Genomic DNA, 17,934 nt, shown 5'->3' with positions numbered 1-17,934 from the left:
CTGACAGTCCGAGTGCTAAATGATTGATGTCAGCTATTGATGTAACTCGGGTTGAGTAGAGGGAGAAGTATTTTCTGACAGTCCGAGTGCTAAATGATTGATGTCAACTATCGATGTAACTCGGGTTGAGTAGAGGGAGAAGTATTTTCTGACGGTCCGAGTGCTAAATGATTGATGTCAACTATCGATGTAACTCGGGTTGAGTAGAGGGAGAAGTATTTTCTGACGGTTTGGGTGATAAATGATTAATGTCAGCTATTGATGTAACTCGGGTTGAGTAGAGGGAGAAGTATTTTCTGACGGTCTGGGTGATAAATGATTAATGTCAGCTATTGATGTAACTCGGGTTGAGTAGAGGGAGAAGTATTTTCTGACGGTCCGAGTGCTAAATGATTGATGTCAACTATCGATGTAACTCGGGTTGAGTAGAGGGAGAAGTATTTTCTGACGGTCCGAGTGCTAAATGATTAATGTCAATCAATATAATAATAAGGCAAACAAACAAACAGTAGAAGGAGTGTAGTGGATTCTAAAGGTCTAACTTCTATATCACTCAGGTATTTCATTTAATTTGAAAATCAGAAACATCCAGAGTTATGAAGAATTTGTTTATTGTCGTAGTTTGTTGTTTTCACCATTGTTCATCGACTCGTATGATTAGTTGCCTGGCAACCCAACTGTCAGAATGTTTGTTATACAGGCATGATATGTTGCCTGGCAACCTATCTTTGAGAATGTTTATATTACATACGAAGGGTGTATGCCTGTTTTCATTTGTCCGCCGATATTTGCAGAAAAGTAGGGCATTAAAATTCATTAGCATCTCATTTGATTGTTGTAACGGTATTCAGTGTTTTTAACACCATTAGAGATTTACTTTTTATACGCCCACATTGAAATGTGGTCATATATTGTCGTCACCCCTGTCTGTTCGTCCGTCCATCCGTCCGTCAGGCGTCCACCAGCAATTGTGGATGCTCTAGAGGCTAAAGTTAATATCCAATTGACTTTAAATTTATACTAAGTGTTTAAGGTTATGAGACCACGAAGTCTATTTGACTTCAGATTGATAAACAGAATTTAAGGTCTTGAGATGAACAAGCACATTGATTTTCAATGAAGTTTGCTAAATCCATGATATTAAATGTTTCGCATACTAAACATTAGCATGGGACAGAACTAAAAACCAAACAAATTCTAATGATTCTCTGATAATTACTTAATGAGTTGTTACTCTTAATCAGATTTTAATGTATTATAAATGTTTCATTACTGACAATACGGGCGACTTAGCTGCTGTGGGCGTATGTTTCGTTGCCGGGCAACCTATCTTTAAAAAACAAACATAGCAGGAAATAAAGAATAGATGAAAGAAACATAGTTATCTAGGAAATGGCACAAGTTTGTTAAATCACATCTGTAACTTTCTATGCATGAAAAACATTGATGTTTCACACATATTAACCAAACCAGCTAATATATAATCGTACACCAGTATTCCCAGATAAATATTTGTAAATATAAAATAAAAGTTATTTTTTTAGATTTTGTAATAATAAGCATGATATTATCATATGTAGGGCAGCAAATTTCCTTTTCTTATAAATAATTTTAAAAAGTGACAATCTGTTTAAAATACAGATCTATATTTCGTTTTTTTTATACTTCCGGTGGCCTCTACTACATGAAGATCTGACCAGTTGTAGTGGGAGTTCGCGTCAGGTGTCATATGAGCGGCTTTTGACCCTATGATGTCAGACATTGATTAATCAATCGGCATTGCCGTTTCTAGTGGTTTACTCGCAGTTCTGTGCAGAGCACGCCAAGAACTCGCCATAACATCAACTAGAATGCAGGTTATATAACAACTCTTCCATATCCCAAAATAAAAATTTTGAATTTTGAACTATAAAAAAACGAAACGAAATAGGATCTGTGTTTTAATCAGAGTGAAAAAATAATAAAAATAGTTGTGTAAATAAAACGTTTCCAGTAATATCTATAACCATATCTCATTCATTCATCAAATTTTATTTATTTATAAATAATTAAAGACAAGAAAAGTTGTGTTGTATATAAAAAGTTCCCAGTAATTTCTATAACCAGTTGGTATTAATTCATATCTTTTTCTTATTCTACTTACAGCTAAGAAATCAGTGAAATGCCTGTTAATAAAATAATTAGCTATATTTTCTATTAAAAACTTTTATAGTACATAATTATCATTTGATGAATCTAGACAAATTTGAAATTTAAAGATCCTTAATACATTTTAACGTTATGCAGGTGAAAACTGTTTAATCCAGGGCAGCTGTTTTGGCCATATATACCAGACATGTCCTACATGGATTGACAAATGTCCAATTAAGAATATGTTCAATCGGACATGAAGATATGGTTAAATCATATTTAAAATTCCCCGAAATATTGACCATACTGAGAGTATAACTATTACTAATCTTGATTCGTCTTCATTAGCCTTAGTTGGTCCAGAATAGTAGGACGTTAGACCTCATTTCACTAATCTCAATTATCGTTAATACCTGGCAGGATTAATTTAGTATATATTGATGTGTTCAAGGTTGTGTTGTTTTATGTATTTATATTTTGTGTATCATCATTGTATATAATATTCACATCATTGTACAGTTTGTAGTAGAACCATGTATATATTTATATAGAGAGTTGGGTCAACTGTCATTAGGTAACAATATAGCTATAATGTCTTATCTTAGTGCTATACCTTGACAGTGCTATACAGTTCTCTGACTCACAACATCTAATGTAGACCTGGGCGGGGGGGGGGGGGCTGAATGGTTAACGTGTGCATGATGTCTGTCATTGACTCAAGTGTCATAGTTTCGATTCCCCACTTGTATGTGACAAGGAGTAAGGTTACTGTCCAACCTCGTCGGTTTTCTCTGGGTTCTGTGGTTTCCTCCCACTGCTAAAGACCCCTATGTGCAAGCGAATTAATGAAATAAGATTGAACCATATGTTAGTCCCAAAATGACCTAGTTTGTGTCAAGTCGACGTTAAACCCCATTTCTCACTATTATTAGCTTTAAAGAAATCGATGGGTCATCGTGTTTGTGTGTTTTTGTGCATGTATATATATTTTGTTTTAATATATACACTCAGTAAAAAAGTTAAACACCCCCTGTAGTTTTCACAATGAAACCCTGATAATTTAAATGTGGTATTGAAATGACATTCTTCATCACCAACCACAATGTTGAATTGTGTTTTTAACTCTAAACTCTTTGCTTATTGTCACTCCCTTTTTTGTTTCAAATACCGCATCTCAGAATTATTTTCAGTTTCATGCCAATCTGATTACAATACAGATCTATATTTCGTTTTGTTTTTTATACTTTCGATGGCCTACACTACATGAAGATCTGAACGGTTGTAGTGGTCAAGTCAGGGGTCTTACGAGCGGCCTTTGACCCTATGATGTCAGACATTGATTAATCAGTCAGCGTTGACGGTTCCGTGCATCACATGCCAAGAACTCGTTGTAACAGACCGTTATATTGGCTAATCCCTGACATCATCAAGAACGCGAGTTATATAACAACTCTTCCAGTTCATAGTGTAGTAAAGACAATAAATATTTGAATTTTAAAAAACCGATACAGAATATGATCTGTGTTTTAAGTTTAATCAAATTGGTATTATGATTAAAATCTTAAAACTTGATAAACTCTTTATGTTAGAGATGTATTTTTACAAATAACAGTTGTATTTCTGAGGTCATATTATCAGGGTTTCATAAGTTAAGTCATTGTGAAAAATGTTTAAAAGTTTTTACTGTGTGTATATTAGATGGTTGTATATTGTAAAATCATTTCGTATCATTTCTAAATTATTTGTTTAAACTGTTGTCAGAAATTCTGATAATATTAAACTACCTCCTTACCGCCATTAAATATACTTCGATTTAAAGTTTATACATTGTTAAAGTCTCTGACCTTCATTTGTAATTAGGCTTCTAATTTGTAATTAGGAAAAATATCTAATTAACACAGGTGGGAACTGGAGTCCTGCGACTTGGACTCAAGTCGGACTTATGTCACACCAATGACCCGATGGGTGACTTGACTTGAAATATTTATTGCGACTCAAGGCTTGCGACTTGAAAGAGATTTGGACTCGAAAGAGATTTGGACTCGGGTCGCAGCGTGGGGGCATAACTCTAACTTACCTTATTCGGCATGAATCGCTGACTCATTGGTGAACTGGTGATTTGAACGGGACTCAGGCTTTTTAAAGACTTAGGACTCGACTTGGTACTTAAGTCAGCAGCTTAGGACTCGACTAAGACACGAGGTGCGATGACTTGGTCCCACCTCTGCTAATTTCCCTCGACTTAATTCACACCATAATGTACCGGTACTCAAATAGATTATTTAAAATTTAATTTAAATAAATAAAATTAAAATATCAATCGGATTAAAAAGAGACCCATCAGAAATAACCATAGGTGGCACTGGCTTCTCATTAACTGCATTGTATGGTGGATGTCATATTTTCAATTCCATATATCTTTGTCAATACTGAATGAAATGGAATAATTTTTGGACGGATACTCCTTGTAGAGATTGGGGGGTTGGATGGCCGAATGGTTAGCATGTGAGCGCTGTATCATAAGGCCTGTCATCGAGTCAACTGGTGTGCTTTCGAATCCCCGGTTGTACGTGACAAGGAGTAATGTCACCTGTCTAACCTCGTGGGTTTTCTCCGGGTCCTCAGGTTACCTTCCACTGCTAAAGACCCCTACGCGCACACGAATTATTGAAATAAAATTGAACCATTTGTTAGTCCCGAAATGACCTAGTTTGTGACGAGTGGACATTAACCCTCTCTCTCTCTCTCTCTCTGTAAATACTGACTCTAATGGAATTATTATTGGAGTGATATTAGAGATTTATCTTCCACAGTATTGTAGTTTGTAAGGGATTTTCTTCGATCCCTGCATTGGCCGAGAAAGTTCATATAGATTTTCCGGCGTGGTTGCCCCTTGTCAGTGTAGCGTATGCCTGCCGTCATTAGCCCAGTTCGGAACAGAACAGTAGAATGTTAAACCCCATTTCATTTCTGTAAGGGATTCAAAATGAGGGTCAGAGACTTTAATTAATCCACAATTAAATATGGATTCCTTGATTGACATTTTAATATTGACACTTTAGTGTGTTGGTAGGCCTATATATATATATATTGAAGAATTGGAGATTAATTTTGATTTTAACCCAAGATTAATAGATTAGTGTTTGCTTCCGTCAGACAAATCTTTACTTTGTTCGTTTTCTTGAGATTTATTATTTGATTTGGTGAAAATAGTTTCACTTTATTTCTCACATTTATAAGTTTTCCAAATCATTTTTGTTCATATGTTTGCCATTTAAAATAGCCTATTAGCCAGATTTTATTGTTAATTCTTTTTCTCGTAGTCAGAAAAGGTTCGTTCAATTTATCATTTACGTAACAAATTAGTTATGTTTTGGAATAAATTTATAAAAAATTTTTTAAAGTTTTTTCTGTTGTTCTTTTTTAAACTATCATCATTAGTGATGGAGTAGGTTTCAAAATTTCTTGGATACGTTCACTTGTGATCGATAAAAATATTTAACCATTTAAAAGGTACCGAAGATCGAGGGAATAGGGAGACTATCAGATACGTAGGAAAGTCAAGAACCTTTCTTACGTCAATAAGATCTGGCTCATGGAGGAAAACACAAAATGGAAAATTCGAGGCTAAAAGATTTTTTATTCCATTTGCAGAGCATCTCTCCTGAAAGTCAGAGAACAGATTCTCCCAGCACTACTCGTGGTCAGCGTCGTGCTCGAACAAAAACGGATAGTCCAAATCCTAAAAGTCGCGGCGACAGACGCAGGGAACCAGATGGAGGCAAGCCAAGAGGAACGGAGACTTTCAGTCTCAGTAAGGCCGGAACGTCAAATAAATCCAGCAGTCAAAAAACAGATTCAAATCGACCTTCAGAAACTAAAGTTCCGAAACTTCGTAAAGGTGACACTCAAGGCCCCCTTGCTGTTGGTGATAAAGATAAGGAGTTAAAAGTCGTCTTAGAGAAGTACGTGGTACGACCGGCTCCCCTACCACCCCCACCATCACACGTTGAACTCGCGAATGGCAAGAAACATTGTTTAAACAGATTGCTATGGATGAAAGTGTTCACGTATCTTGAAGAAAGCGAGTTGTGTTTATGTATGGCCATTTGTAAGACATGGAATAGGTGGTGTCTGGATAGGAAGCTCTGGAGGACACTCGATCTCTCGCGTAAACGACTCAAACAAGTTCATCTAATTGGTATTGTTAAACGACAGCCCTCAAACCTTGTGTTGGTGTCAAGCGTTATTTCCCAGAAACAACTGGTGTGGCTCGTCTCGCGATTACCGCAACTTCAGACCCTAGATCTAACTTATTGCTCGTGGGCAACTATCTGTGGATTGTGTTCAGCCTCGTGCCCGTTTTTGAAATCCCTTTTATTAAAATGGGCTGTAGGAATACGTGAGAACTGTTTTCGGGATTTGGTTTTGCCACCAGTCGATGGTAAACCTGGATTAAACGAAGTTAGTCGTTTGATACGTCTGCGGAATTTAGATTTATCAGGTTGTGAGATAACGGATCAGTCGCTAGAGCTCATTGTGGAGTACATGCCCAGATTGGAGACCCTCGGACTAAGTTACTGTATGAGGCTCACAGACGATGGCATCGAAAAACTCTTTCTCGAGTCCAGTCCTCTACGAAGTTCACTGAGTGAATTACAACTATCAGGGTGCTGTCAGCTATCAGAGAAAAGTGTCGTACTAGCTTTCAATTCGTGTGCATCATTGACATCTCTGAGGTGTAAAAATTGCCCCAAAATATCGCAAGAAATGTGTCAGAGCTTTGTAGACTCTTTTAGACAACGGAGACTTGTGTTTTCACCCTCGAACATGGTGATTACAGCGACAACGTAGACTTGTGTTTTCACCCCCGAAAATGGTGATTACAGTGAGTAATTAAACATAGGCACTGTAATCCAAGTATTATTTAATCTTGTGTATTTCACGCCAATTTCTTTTATATTCATTCAATATCAAATCTCTGTTTAAAAATGCATAAAAATCGTTTAAAATCACCAAAACTCATCTAACTTGTACTTGTGTCCAGTTTAAAGCTGACCATTCAGTTTGGATAAAGAGTGTCCAATTTACAAGTGTTTAATTTCTCGATCACTTTTAAAAATAAACAACCCAATTGATTATTGATGTATAATGATTAATTTTTGAACAGTGGTTAGGAAATTAAACACTCATTATCAAAATTAAACAGTCAGCTTTAAACTGGACACAAGTACAAATTAGATGATTTTTGGTGATTTTAAATGATTTCTATGAATTTTTAAACAAAGAATTGATATTTAAGGAATGTGAAAGAAATTAGTGCTAGATACCTGGGTTACAGTGTAACAGTAGTGTAACTACAATAACATTATTGTGACTCATTGGTTTTGAGCATAGAAGTGGATACGTTTCAATAACTTATGATAAACTGTCATCATTAATAACAACATCAACAAGACGTGTCACAGATTCAGACTTTAGTCGGGGCACCAACCCTCTGGTGGCAGTCAGTATTTCTAGCACAGATTTGTGTTTTTTCATGTTTTTTTAGGATATTTGTAATACATGTCTAGTATAAACTTATACTAATTTAATAGTGTCAGATTCCACTAAAATCATAATACCCGACTCAAACATTCATAATATAGTTTTAACACAGTAAACACACCCTGAATGTTCATATCCCACTTTTACTTTTCATTGTTGACTCGAACATACGAAATCAACTTTTAATTAACACTTAAACATTGATAACTTACTTTCAGTTGTTAACTTGTCTATTCATTTAATAAGACCTTCATAACTCACATCTCATAACTCATTTTTCATCAGATATTCATATTGCACTTTTCATCAAACATTTGTAACTCACATTTCATTAGACATTCATAATTCATATTTCATCTACCATTCATAACTCACATTTCATCAAACATTTGTAACTCATATTTCATTTAACATTTGTACCTCACATTTCATCAAATTTTGTAACTCACATTTCATCAAACATTTGTAACTCACATTTCATCAAACATTTGTAACTCGCATTTCATTAGTTCATAACCATCGCATGTCATATCAAGTCAATCCATTTATATTATGTTTTGATACAAGTACATTTTAACACTTGGAAGAAAATGGCCAAAAGACTGGGCCGTCTTCATTAGCCCAGTTGGAGCAGAATAGTAGGACATTAAACCCCATTGCATTTCATTTCGTTTTCAAAAATTAAAGAGAACAATTACATTTAAAACATGGCTATTTATAGATGGTTGTTCGAATCGATCTAGTAGATCTAACTTCCAGAAAATAATCTCTTATTTCATCAATGTTAACAGTTATATATAATTGTATTTTTTATGTTACATGAATTGGTTTGAATCAAACAGAAACTATATTAAACTGTGAGTAACAGTTATTAAATATAATTGTATTTTTGACATGAATTACAAATGTTTGAATCTGACAGACAGCTATCAGATTAAAATACAGATCTATATTTCGTTTCGTTTTTTATACTTTGATGGCCTACACTACATGAAAATCTGACCAGTTGTACTGAAAGATCGCATCAGGGGACATACAACAGCTTTTGACCCTATGACATCAGACATTGATTAATAAATCAGCATTGACGCTTCAAGGGGTTTATCCACAGTTCCGTGCAGAGCACACAAAGAACTCTCCGTAACAGACAGTTTCATTGGCTAATTCCTCACATCAACTAAAACACATGTTATATAACAACTGTTCCAGATCCTATATATAGTGTTGTGAAGACAAGTAAAACGAAATTTTGAACTATAAAAAACGAAACGAAATAAGATCTGTGTTTTAATCAAGATTTGACAGATATAAACTAAATTAAACTGTGAATAACAGAAACTATATTGAAACCGTGAGTAATGGTGGTCATGATCATTTGTTTGGTTCAACTTTACAGATTAAAGGGAATAATTCTGACTATAAGTTTCTCTTTTTGTTTTTTAAACCGAACAATTTCAAGAAGATTGAGGGGAAAATGTTGCTGCCAGGGAAAAAGTCTCCCTTTAAATTTAGGGAGAGGGAGGGGGGGCAGAATGGTTAGGGCGTGCATGTTGTGTGATAAGGTCTGTTATTGAGTCAATTGACGTGGTTTTGTTTACCCGGTTGTATGTGACAAGGAGTAGGGTCGCCTGTCCAACCTCATGTGTTTTCTCTGGGTTCTCGAGTTTCTTCCCACCGCTACAGACCCCTAGTTTGTGTTGAGTGGATGTTAAACCCTCTTTTTCTCTCTTTGAATTGTACATGTAACCATAACATTATAAATCATTGTATGTTCATGGAAGGCACCGTGACTCAGTGAGTAAGACATTGGTTCGCTAAATTTTGAGATCCCTTGTTCGATCCCTGTGTTGGCAGAGAAAATTCATCAGGATTTTATGTTGTGAGAGAGAGAGAGAGAGAAATGGGGTTTAACGTCCACTCGACCCAGACTAGGTCATTTTTGGACTAACATATGGTTTAATTTTATTTCAATAATTCGCTTGCGCGTAGGGATCTTTAGCAGTGGGAGGAAACCAGAGGACCCGATGAAAACCCACGAGGTTGGACAGGCGACCCCAGTCCTTGTCACTCACAACCAGGGATTCGAAACCACGCCATCCTCGTGATACAGCGCGCGTGTGCTAACCATTCGGCCATCCAACCCCCCATTTTATGATGTGGTTCCCTCCCATCAGTGGTACAGGACATACGGCCTATATACCTAAAAGTAGCCTTAAAGATACATTCCTGCGTACAAACTGGGTGATTTAATGGTATATATGGACTAAAAACATATTCAAACTAATTAATTTGTCATAATTTTGCTTCAAATCCTTCTCAAACATTGTAATTGCGAAGGAATGCCCTGCTATAAAATTCAATCAAACCAGGTCATGTTTACGTCACGTCTCGGAAGTCAGAGGAGAATTCATTGCATACATAAAACGATGTTGTCTTTAATCGCTTACTATTTATTACAAATATCGAATCCTAATTAAATTCTCGAATTATCCACTACCCGCGTCTTTTTCTGTCATTTTTATCACGTCTAACTCTTCAAAAAGTTTATCAACTTGTACATCAAGCGCTCAAGGTTCGCGTGTGACCTTTGACATCACGCATGCAGAAATCCGTAATCGTCGGGCTGTTGATTAGGGGAACCCTTACATTTTTGTCCTGTATACGCTCCATGAGTGTTTTTCGGGGAATCCTGTATTTTTCTAGTAAGATTGGATATCTCTACTTTCCATATACATGTATACCAAAATTGCCATACTTTTATTGGAAATAACCACCCGATAAATACTTTTCTGGGAACCCATCTTTAACAGTTGGAATTTGATATAACAGTAGGTTGTAGCGCCACTGTCCAAGCACAATTTCTTCATAGTACGCAATATGACATATGTCTTTCTTCGATAGCCCAGTCATAGTAGAACAGGACAACCCCATTTCATTTCCAAGCGCGGATTGAGAGGGGGGGTTTGGGTGGTCCCCCCCCCCCCCCACCACCCCTGTTCAGCTACATAAATTTTTTTGTATAACAACCTTTTTTATGAGAAAAGTGTCATAATTGTGCTTTATCCTTTATCATCAGATGGTGCGACAGGATGGGCACTCAAAGCGCGAGATAATGATATAGACATATGTGATATCATAATTAATGCTTTGCATCAATAAAATTGAATTACAATGTCATCGTATTTATTCATAACAAAAATTGACGTCAAACAGGATGTTGGATTTCTCTGTTTAAAAAGATCAATGTGTATGTATATACGCCAAAATGACGATAGAGACCATGTATTTCTCAACAAATTTCAAGCCGGGGGGATACATTTTCTCAGGAACCTGGCAAACCCCCTCCTGCAAAAATTCCTGGATCCGCCCCTGATTTCTGTATGTAAAAGATCCCATGAGGGTTTAAAATTGAAGAAGAATCGGTAGGTATGCCGCTATCCAGGTAAAATTCTCCTAGAACTGTAATAATTACCATATGTTAGTCTCAAAATCACCTAAGTATGATAAACTCCATTCTATTAGATTACAATATACAACTTTCGATCCCGGGGTTGGACAAGGAAGATCATTGCGATTTTCCGGAGTGGTTTCCCCTTGTCAGTGGGGGGTGGATGGCTGAATGGTTAGCGTGTGCGCTTTGTATCATAAGGTCTGTCATTGAGTCGACTGGCGTGGTTTCGAATCCCCGGTTGTATGTGACAATAAGTAGGGTCGCCTGTCCAACCTCTTGGGTTTTCTCCGGGTCCTCCGGTTTCCTCCCATTGCTAAAGACCCCTACACGCAAGCGAATTATGTAAATAAAATTAAACCATATGTTAGTCCCGAAATGACCTAGTTTGTGTCGAGTGGATGTTAAACCCCATTTCTCTCTCTCTCTCTCCCTTGTTAGTGATGTAGGAAGGAGGGTCTGACAAGGACAGCTGTCTAGTTGTTGGAATGGGACGACAAATCAAGGTCCTGTATACACATTGGCATGTACAGTGAAAGATCACTTGGCAGAACAAATTCAATATAAGAGTAGGCTGTAGCGCCGCTGTCCGGTCAAAATTTCCGTCAAAATTGTTGATATTGCACAGGGTGACGGACAGGGGTGATGACCATATACGACCATGTGGATGTATCAAAAAAACAACCATATAAAAAGCTAAGATATATTTTAATACAGGTAGTTTGATCAACCTATCCCTTACCCTAACCTTTGTTGAGTTTGTTCTATACAAATAAAGTTTGTACGATGGACATACCTAACCCTTATCCTAACACTTGTTTATTACAAGTAATGTTAGTACGATGGATGGACATCTTGTAATTAAACTAAAACAGAACAATTTAAACATAAAAAATATAAAGTCATCTACATAGTAGATAATCACACGCAAAATATTCATCTTAACGTAAGAATTATTACGAAATATATCAACCAATAAAATACAACTTATTCTTCACCCAGAATTCATCTCCACAATCTCGGTGTCTTGCGGTTTCATTCATTAATAAAATCAATTTCATTATCAAATACATAAAATAGGGATTGTGACAATTAAATCGTATATATACACATATTTCCCCGGGGAAAAAGTTGTCAAGAAATCCCTATAGCGAAGTAAGGGCCGATTGTCTGGGCGACTAATAATAATTATGCCGAGACCAAAACAAAGTATGGAAATCAACCAACAGTACATGAATATGCATTATAAAAGTATATATATCAAAAAAAAAAAAAAAAAATCTGATTTAGATGATGAGAAAGCCATTGTTTTGATTTAAGGGATTTTCTCATGCGTTATATAACCAAGCTTGCGTGAAGATAATATACATATACTTAAATATTATATATAGACTCATTTTAACTTGATCTTCCCCACGGTAACCATAGAAACATGTTCATCTTGCACTGAGAATCATGTCAGATGGAAGGCCTTAGGCCCATGTTCACCAAGGGGGATGGTCAAACTGAGTTAGACTAGAAATAACCATATATTATATTTAAATTATTTCTAATTATACTATCAGTTTTAATTCTCACCAATTAGAATTCATAAACAATAAACTAAAATAAACAAATAAAATAAACAAACATTTTGTATTGAATAAATTTAGAGATTTCAATTTCTACAACATTCAGATCTAAAAACATAGAAAATTATTTGATCACCAGATATACATCAAAGCTAAAATCTGCAATAAACAGATAGTAGTCTAGTTTTTCCAGTAAATAACTGACCAGAGGTAACTAAGCAATGTCTATATACGGGTATATAATAATGAGATTCTATACCTTTAGTCATAACTTCAGTTACAAATTTATTAAAAAAAATCAAAAATATAAAAGTAAAATAATATTTCTATTTGTGACATGGGACCCGCGTAACCAGCGCCATCTTTAGATGAGCCTCTTTAAAATCTCATTGAATCTAATCCTAGCGATTATCTATCGTTATTATTTTGGTTTCGTTTTCATTAATCGGATATTGTCCAGATGACAATCAGTAGCTTTAAAGTGTTTTTTACATCTGAGATTTTCTGATAATAAACTAAAATACATACATATGGAAAAACAATTACTTAAAGCGAGAATTTCATATTTTCTAAGAAGGTCAAAACATAATTATTTCTATGTCTTTTGCTCAATAGGTTGTCAATTCACTATTATACAATCATAGGTTATCTTTCTCACACTTAAAATCATTCAACCCGGAAATAATAACACAATTACCTCCCTTGTTTTTCTATTTCCCCCCCCCCCCCCATATGGAATAGCTATCTTCGAACGTTTGAATTTGAAGTTGAAAATGATGTTTTTGCCAATTTCTCAACTGGCAATAGTGAATTATAGGATTATTCTTTAACAAGGTAGGACTGTTTATAGATACCATCTATTTTAAGGCTTTATTTTAATACATTTTAAAAATATAACTTAAAAATATGAAATTATCGCTTTAAATATACACTATGCAAGAGTTAAATCTGCCTATTGCAGGTCTTTCTTTAAGCCTTAAATGTTATCTAATTATTATTTAGACATTAATTAACCTATCCAGACCATAATCAACTCTTGGTGGCTTCAGATTTCTCTGATATTAAATAGATTGAAACGGTTCAGCGATATTTTGATTTCATTTAAAAATGGAGGAGCAAGACTTGGCTTCAAACAACCAGTATAATGGTTGAAATTATTGCTCACGTCTTGTCAAACCTTCAAAGGCTAATATCTTCGCTGGCAAAAGAGTAATTTGAATGTAATTTTCAAATTATTCATTTTGAATTATCTATATTTAAAATATCATAGCAAGAATGGTCAGCTCTTTATCTAAATCTTACATAATGTATCTTTAATTTATTTAGCCGACGTTTGTTAATGAAGTTGCTTGAAAATGTTAAGAGAATACCCTTCAAAACTTTGTGAAAATAAATTAAGTAATTGTTCTTCTATAAGTATGGGTTTAGTTTATTGCTATATTCAGACACTAAATGCCTCTAATTTTGTGACAAGAGGAATAAGTATATATAAATATAATTTATTGTGTAAATAAAATCTTCTATGACTCTATATCTATACGAGGTAATAGTTATTTGACTATTTTAATGTGAACACTGTCAAAGGAAATCGCAGCTTCGATATTTTATAAGGAAGTAATGTCCGAGCTCGGATAGCTTTGATCTTCTGCAATAAAATAATGGTCAAGCGCTATCGTTTTACTCGCATTTCAACAGAAAACGGCCGTTGTTATTCAAGTAGAATTCATTTTGTTTAAACAACAAGCGTTAAACATGGTTTAAGATTGAGAGCGATACTACACAGGAGTGTCTTGCTCTCAACTCAACTGTTAAAGTAGCTAAGTCTCTAACTCAATATCATCCAATATCTTCAACATTGAAAACACAAATTATTTGTCAATTTAAATCAACATTGATGCTGTGATCTTACCGGAAAAAGATGGGCTTCTGATATCTAATATTTAAGACAAAATAAACATTTTACCATTGGTACACGAATCATGTACCATAATGCATTTCAGCCCCAGTTCTAGCAAGAGACTCGAGGAACGAGGCTAGGCATATTGCATCAAACCAAACGGCGTATGTAGACTGGAATAACCAGGCGCTAGAAATTTGCATTCGATTGGGACTGCTGGTTTATTTCGCGGAACATAACTGATTTGAAATTAGAGTAAAAACGAAAACGATTGAATGTATATCAGTTTATATACATTCATATTACAGTATTAAATGAGTTGCAACCCACTTGTGTCAATTTCTTGGTCACAAATGTTAGCGATTTAGCTCCTTTAACTCTTCACATCATATCAACTTTCATTTTAAAACATTGCCAGTCAGTTAAAACTTGATATACCATAGTTTTCTTAGATTAACCAGATATTATGACATGATTCAAATTTTTATATATATTTCAAAAGTATTAACACAGAAAAACTAGATATTTAACGGTGTTTATTGTTTTTTAAAGTTACTAATTTCATGACTTGTTAATGGACTGACAGGTTAGTTCTCCAGTCAGTTAATCTGATGAAAATACAGATCTATATTTCATTTCGTTTTTATACTTTCAATGGACTACACTACATGAAGGTATGACCGGTTGTAGTGGAAGATCGTGTCAAGAGTCATACGAGTGGCTTTTGATCCTATGATGTCAGACATTTGATTAACCAATCAGCGTTGATATTTCTAGTGGGTTACCCACAGTTCCGTGCACCTCACACCAAAAATTCACCATAACAGACCGTTTCTCCAGATCCTAGGTGTAGTAAAGACAAGTAAAACAAAATTTTGAACTATAAAATAAAAACGAAACGAAATAGGCTCTGTGTTTTAATCAGGTTGTCGAGATTGGTCAATTTGACTGAAACAGAAGCCCTGCATCAAAATCCTTAAAAGTATACAATAACAAAATAATACGGCAATATAATAATGACTTACATTTAGCACGATTTAAACAAACATAAAATAAAGAAAAAAATATAATTTTGTTCTTTACTCAAAAACAAATAAAGATATAATAGCCACATGTACAGGTAAACGTAAAATGAACCAAAAAAATTAAATGCGGAAACTTTCTCTCTTTCCGTCAATGTGTGCTAGACGGAGATACACATCCGTACCAATACCAGACATAGTCTCTATCGTCAAGCTACCTCCAAGATACTGAGCATACGCTTTAGCTGTTGGTAGACCAAATCCATACCTGTAAAACAATACAATAATATGTGACATATACAATAAAACCTATACACTGTAAAACAATACAATAATACCTGACATATACAATAAAACCAAAACCTGTAAAACAATACAATAATATGTGACATATACAATAAAACCTATACACTGTAAAACAATACAATAATACCTGACATATACAATAAAACCAAAACCTGTAAAACAATACAATAATACGTGACATATACAATAAAACCCATACACTGTAACCCAGGTATCGTTTAATCTTGTGTATCTAGCAATAATTTCTTTCACATTAATTAATATCCAATCTTTGTTTAAAAATTTGTAAAAACTGTTTAAAATCACCATAAATCTTTAATTTGTACTTCTGTCCAGTTTAAAGCTGACCATTCAATTTTGATAATGAGTGTCCAATTTACAAGTGTTTTATTTCTCAATCATTGTTAAAAAATAAACAACCCAATTGATTAATGATGTATAATGATTAATTTTTGATCAGTGATCAGGAAATTAAATACTTGTAAATTGGACACGCATCAAAATTAATCAGTCAGCTTTAATACACTATAGTTGATACACTATTCCAGGCTTTGAGCAAGTAAAATTAGGTTCGATTGCAAAATGTTCAACACATATCATCACAGTTTGCATGGAAATAAGGAATTATGTTAAAAATAGTGAAGAATGGAACACTAAAATCATAATCTTATCTTACCAAACAGATTTTCTGTATTTTCGAGTGACATGACACATGTGATTCTGGTTTGGGGGCCATTTTAAAGTGAACAGAAATTCCGCATAGCAGTTGGGTTTAATCAAATCATATAATTATGCGGCACGGTTTCACCTTTATTTCAATGGGAAATGGTTGATTACATGTTAAGTTATGTACAGTACTGTTTGGGGTCAGTGTAATTGGAAATTAAGGGAGTTATAGGCCAGTAACTGTTTTTTAGTCAACTGACTACAAAACATGCTCAAAGGCCTTACGACGGTCCACGACTGTGGCTGGAGTAAGATGGAAGACATCAGTAGAGGTACCATTTCTAAATAAAACCCGGTACGACTTCCTATTTACACTTACTGTTGGAGAAATTGTTTCAATCGCATGCAGTAAAGCGGTGGATACACTAGCGGAATGATTCGGCCAAATCAATCGGCGTTGAAATTCGCCTAGTGTGTCCCCTGTCATTTGGCTGAATGATTCGCCCGAATCAAACATGTTTGATAAATTTGGGGGAATTATATTTGCCTAGTAGGTCCGCTTCGCTGAGGCATTCGCCCAAATGTAGAATTCATTAGCCAATCACCACTCACCATCCACTCGTATCGAGAAGTCACGTGATTGTTTGAAAACATGGTTGCCACCATGTTTAATCATGTGACGTGAAAGGTGATGCAATCGACTGGTGAATCGGACGAAGCATTAACCTATTGTGTTCACTCATTTGGCCAAATAAAATTTGGCACCGATTGATTCGGTCAAACAATTCGAACAAATGATAAATATGTGCACCGCTTAATTGAACTGGAGTTAATTCGTCTGGATCGTTTGACCGAATCAATCAACGCCAAATTTTATGGAATACAATTACTGCTTATTATTGAGCGACGTTTCCACTAGGCTTCTTTAGTCATTATCAATTTTATGGAATACAATTACTGCTTATTATTGAGAGACGTTTCGACTAGGCTTCTCTAGTCATTATCAAGCAATGATAAAATATACATACTCTAAACATCCTTCAGTAATAAGCAGTAATTGTATTCCATCGAATTGCCACCTGTATACTCTGGTTCAAATACTAAATGCCATTGAAACAATTTATCAGACATCAGTATCATCACTGCTTGATAATGACTAGAGAAGCCTAGTGGAAACGTCGCTCAGTAATAAGCAGTAATTGTATTCTATAGAATTGTCACCTGTTTATTCCAGTAATAAGCAGTAATTGTATTCCATAGGATTGTCACCTGTATATTCTGCTAGAGAATGATTTGTTTGAGAGTGGTATAATATAAGAACTTATATTCTTAGAACATATATTTACG

General features: G+C 35.0%; 2 protein-coding genes across 3 annotated transcripts in view; one reads left to right on the top strand and one right to left on the bottom strand.

The window, feature by feature from the left end:
* The window catches only part of LOC126825555 (lysine-specific demethylase 2B), a 48,344-nt gene extending 41,224 nt beyond the window's left edge, over window positions 1–7,120 (top strand). The window contains exon 16 of one of the 2 annotated variants that reach the window (XM_050555200.2): window positions 5,785–7,120. In XM_050555200.2, the coding sequence (XP_050411157.1) occupies window positions 5,785–6,984 (1,200 nt within the window). In that variant the 3' untranslated portion in view covers window positions 6,985–7,120. Of the gene's footprint in view, window positions 1–2,814 lie in introns of those variants that run through there. The other variant, XM_050555202.2, reaches the window with a different exon arrangement.
* Window positions 7,121–11,814: 4,694 nt separating this feature from the next.
* The window catches only part of LOC126825569 (3-methyl-2-oxobutanoate dehydrogenase [lipoamide] kinase, mitochondrial), a 46,914-nt gene continuing 40,794 nt past the window's right edge, over window positions 11,815–17,934 (bottom strand). The window contains exon 11 of the mRNA XM_050555227.2: window positions 11,815–15,883. Coding sequence (XP_050411184.1) covers window positions 15,739–15,883 — 145 coding nt within the window. The 3' untranslated portion in view covers window positions 11,815–15,738. The remainder of the gene's footprint in view (window positions 15,884–17,934) is intronic.

This window comes from Patella vulgata, chromosome 6 (genome assembly GCF_932274485.2).
Source record: "Patella vulgata chromosome 6, xgPatVulg1.2, whole genome shotgun sequence".
NCBI lineage: Eukaryota > Metazoa > Mollusca > Gastropoda > Patellidae > Patella > Patella vulgata.
The sequence above is the reverse complement of the archived record's forward strand: the minus strand, read 5'-3'. Positions and strand labels throughout refer to the sequence as shown.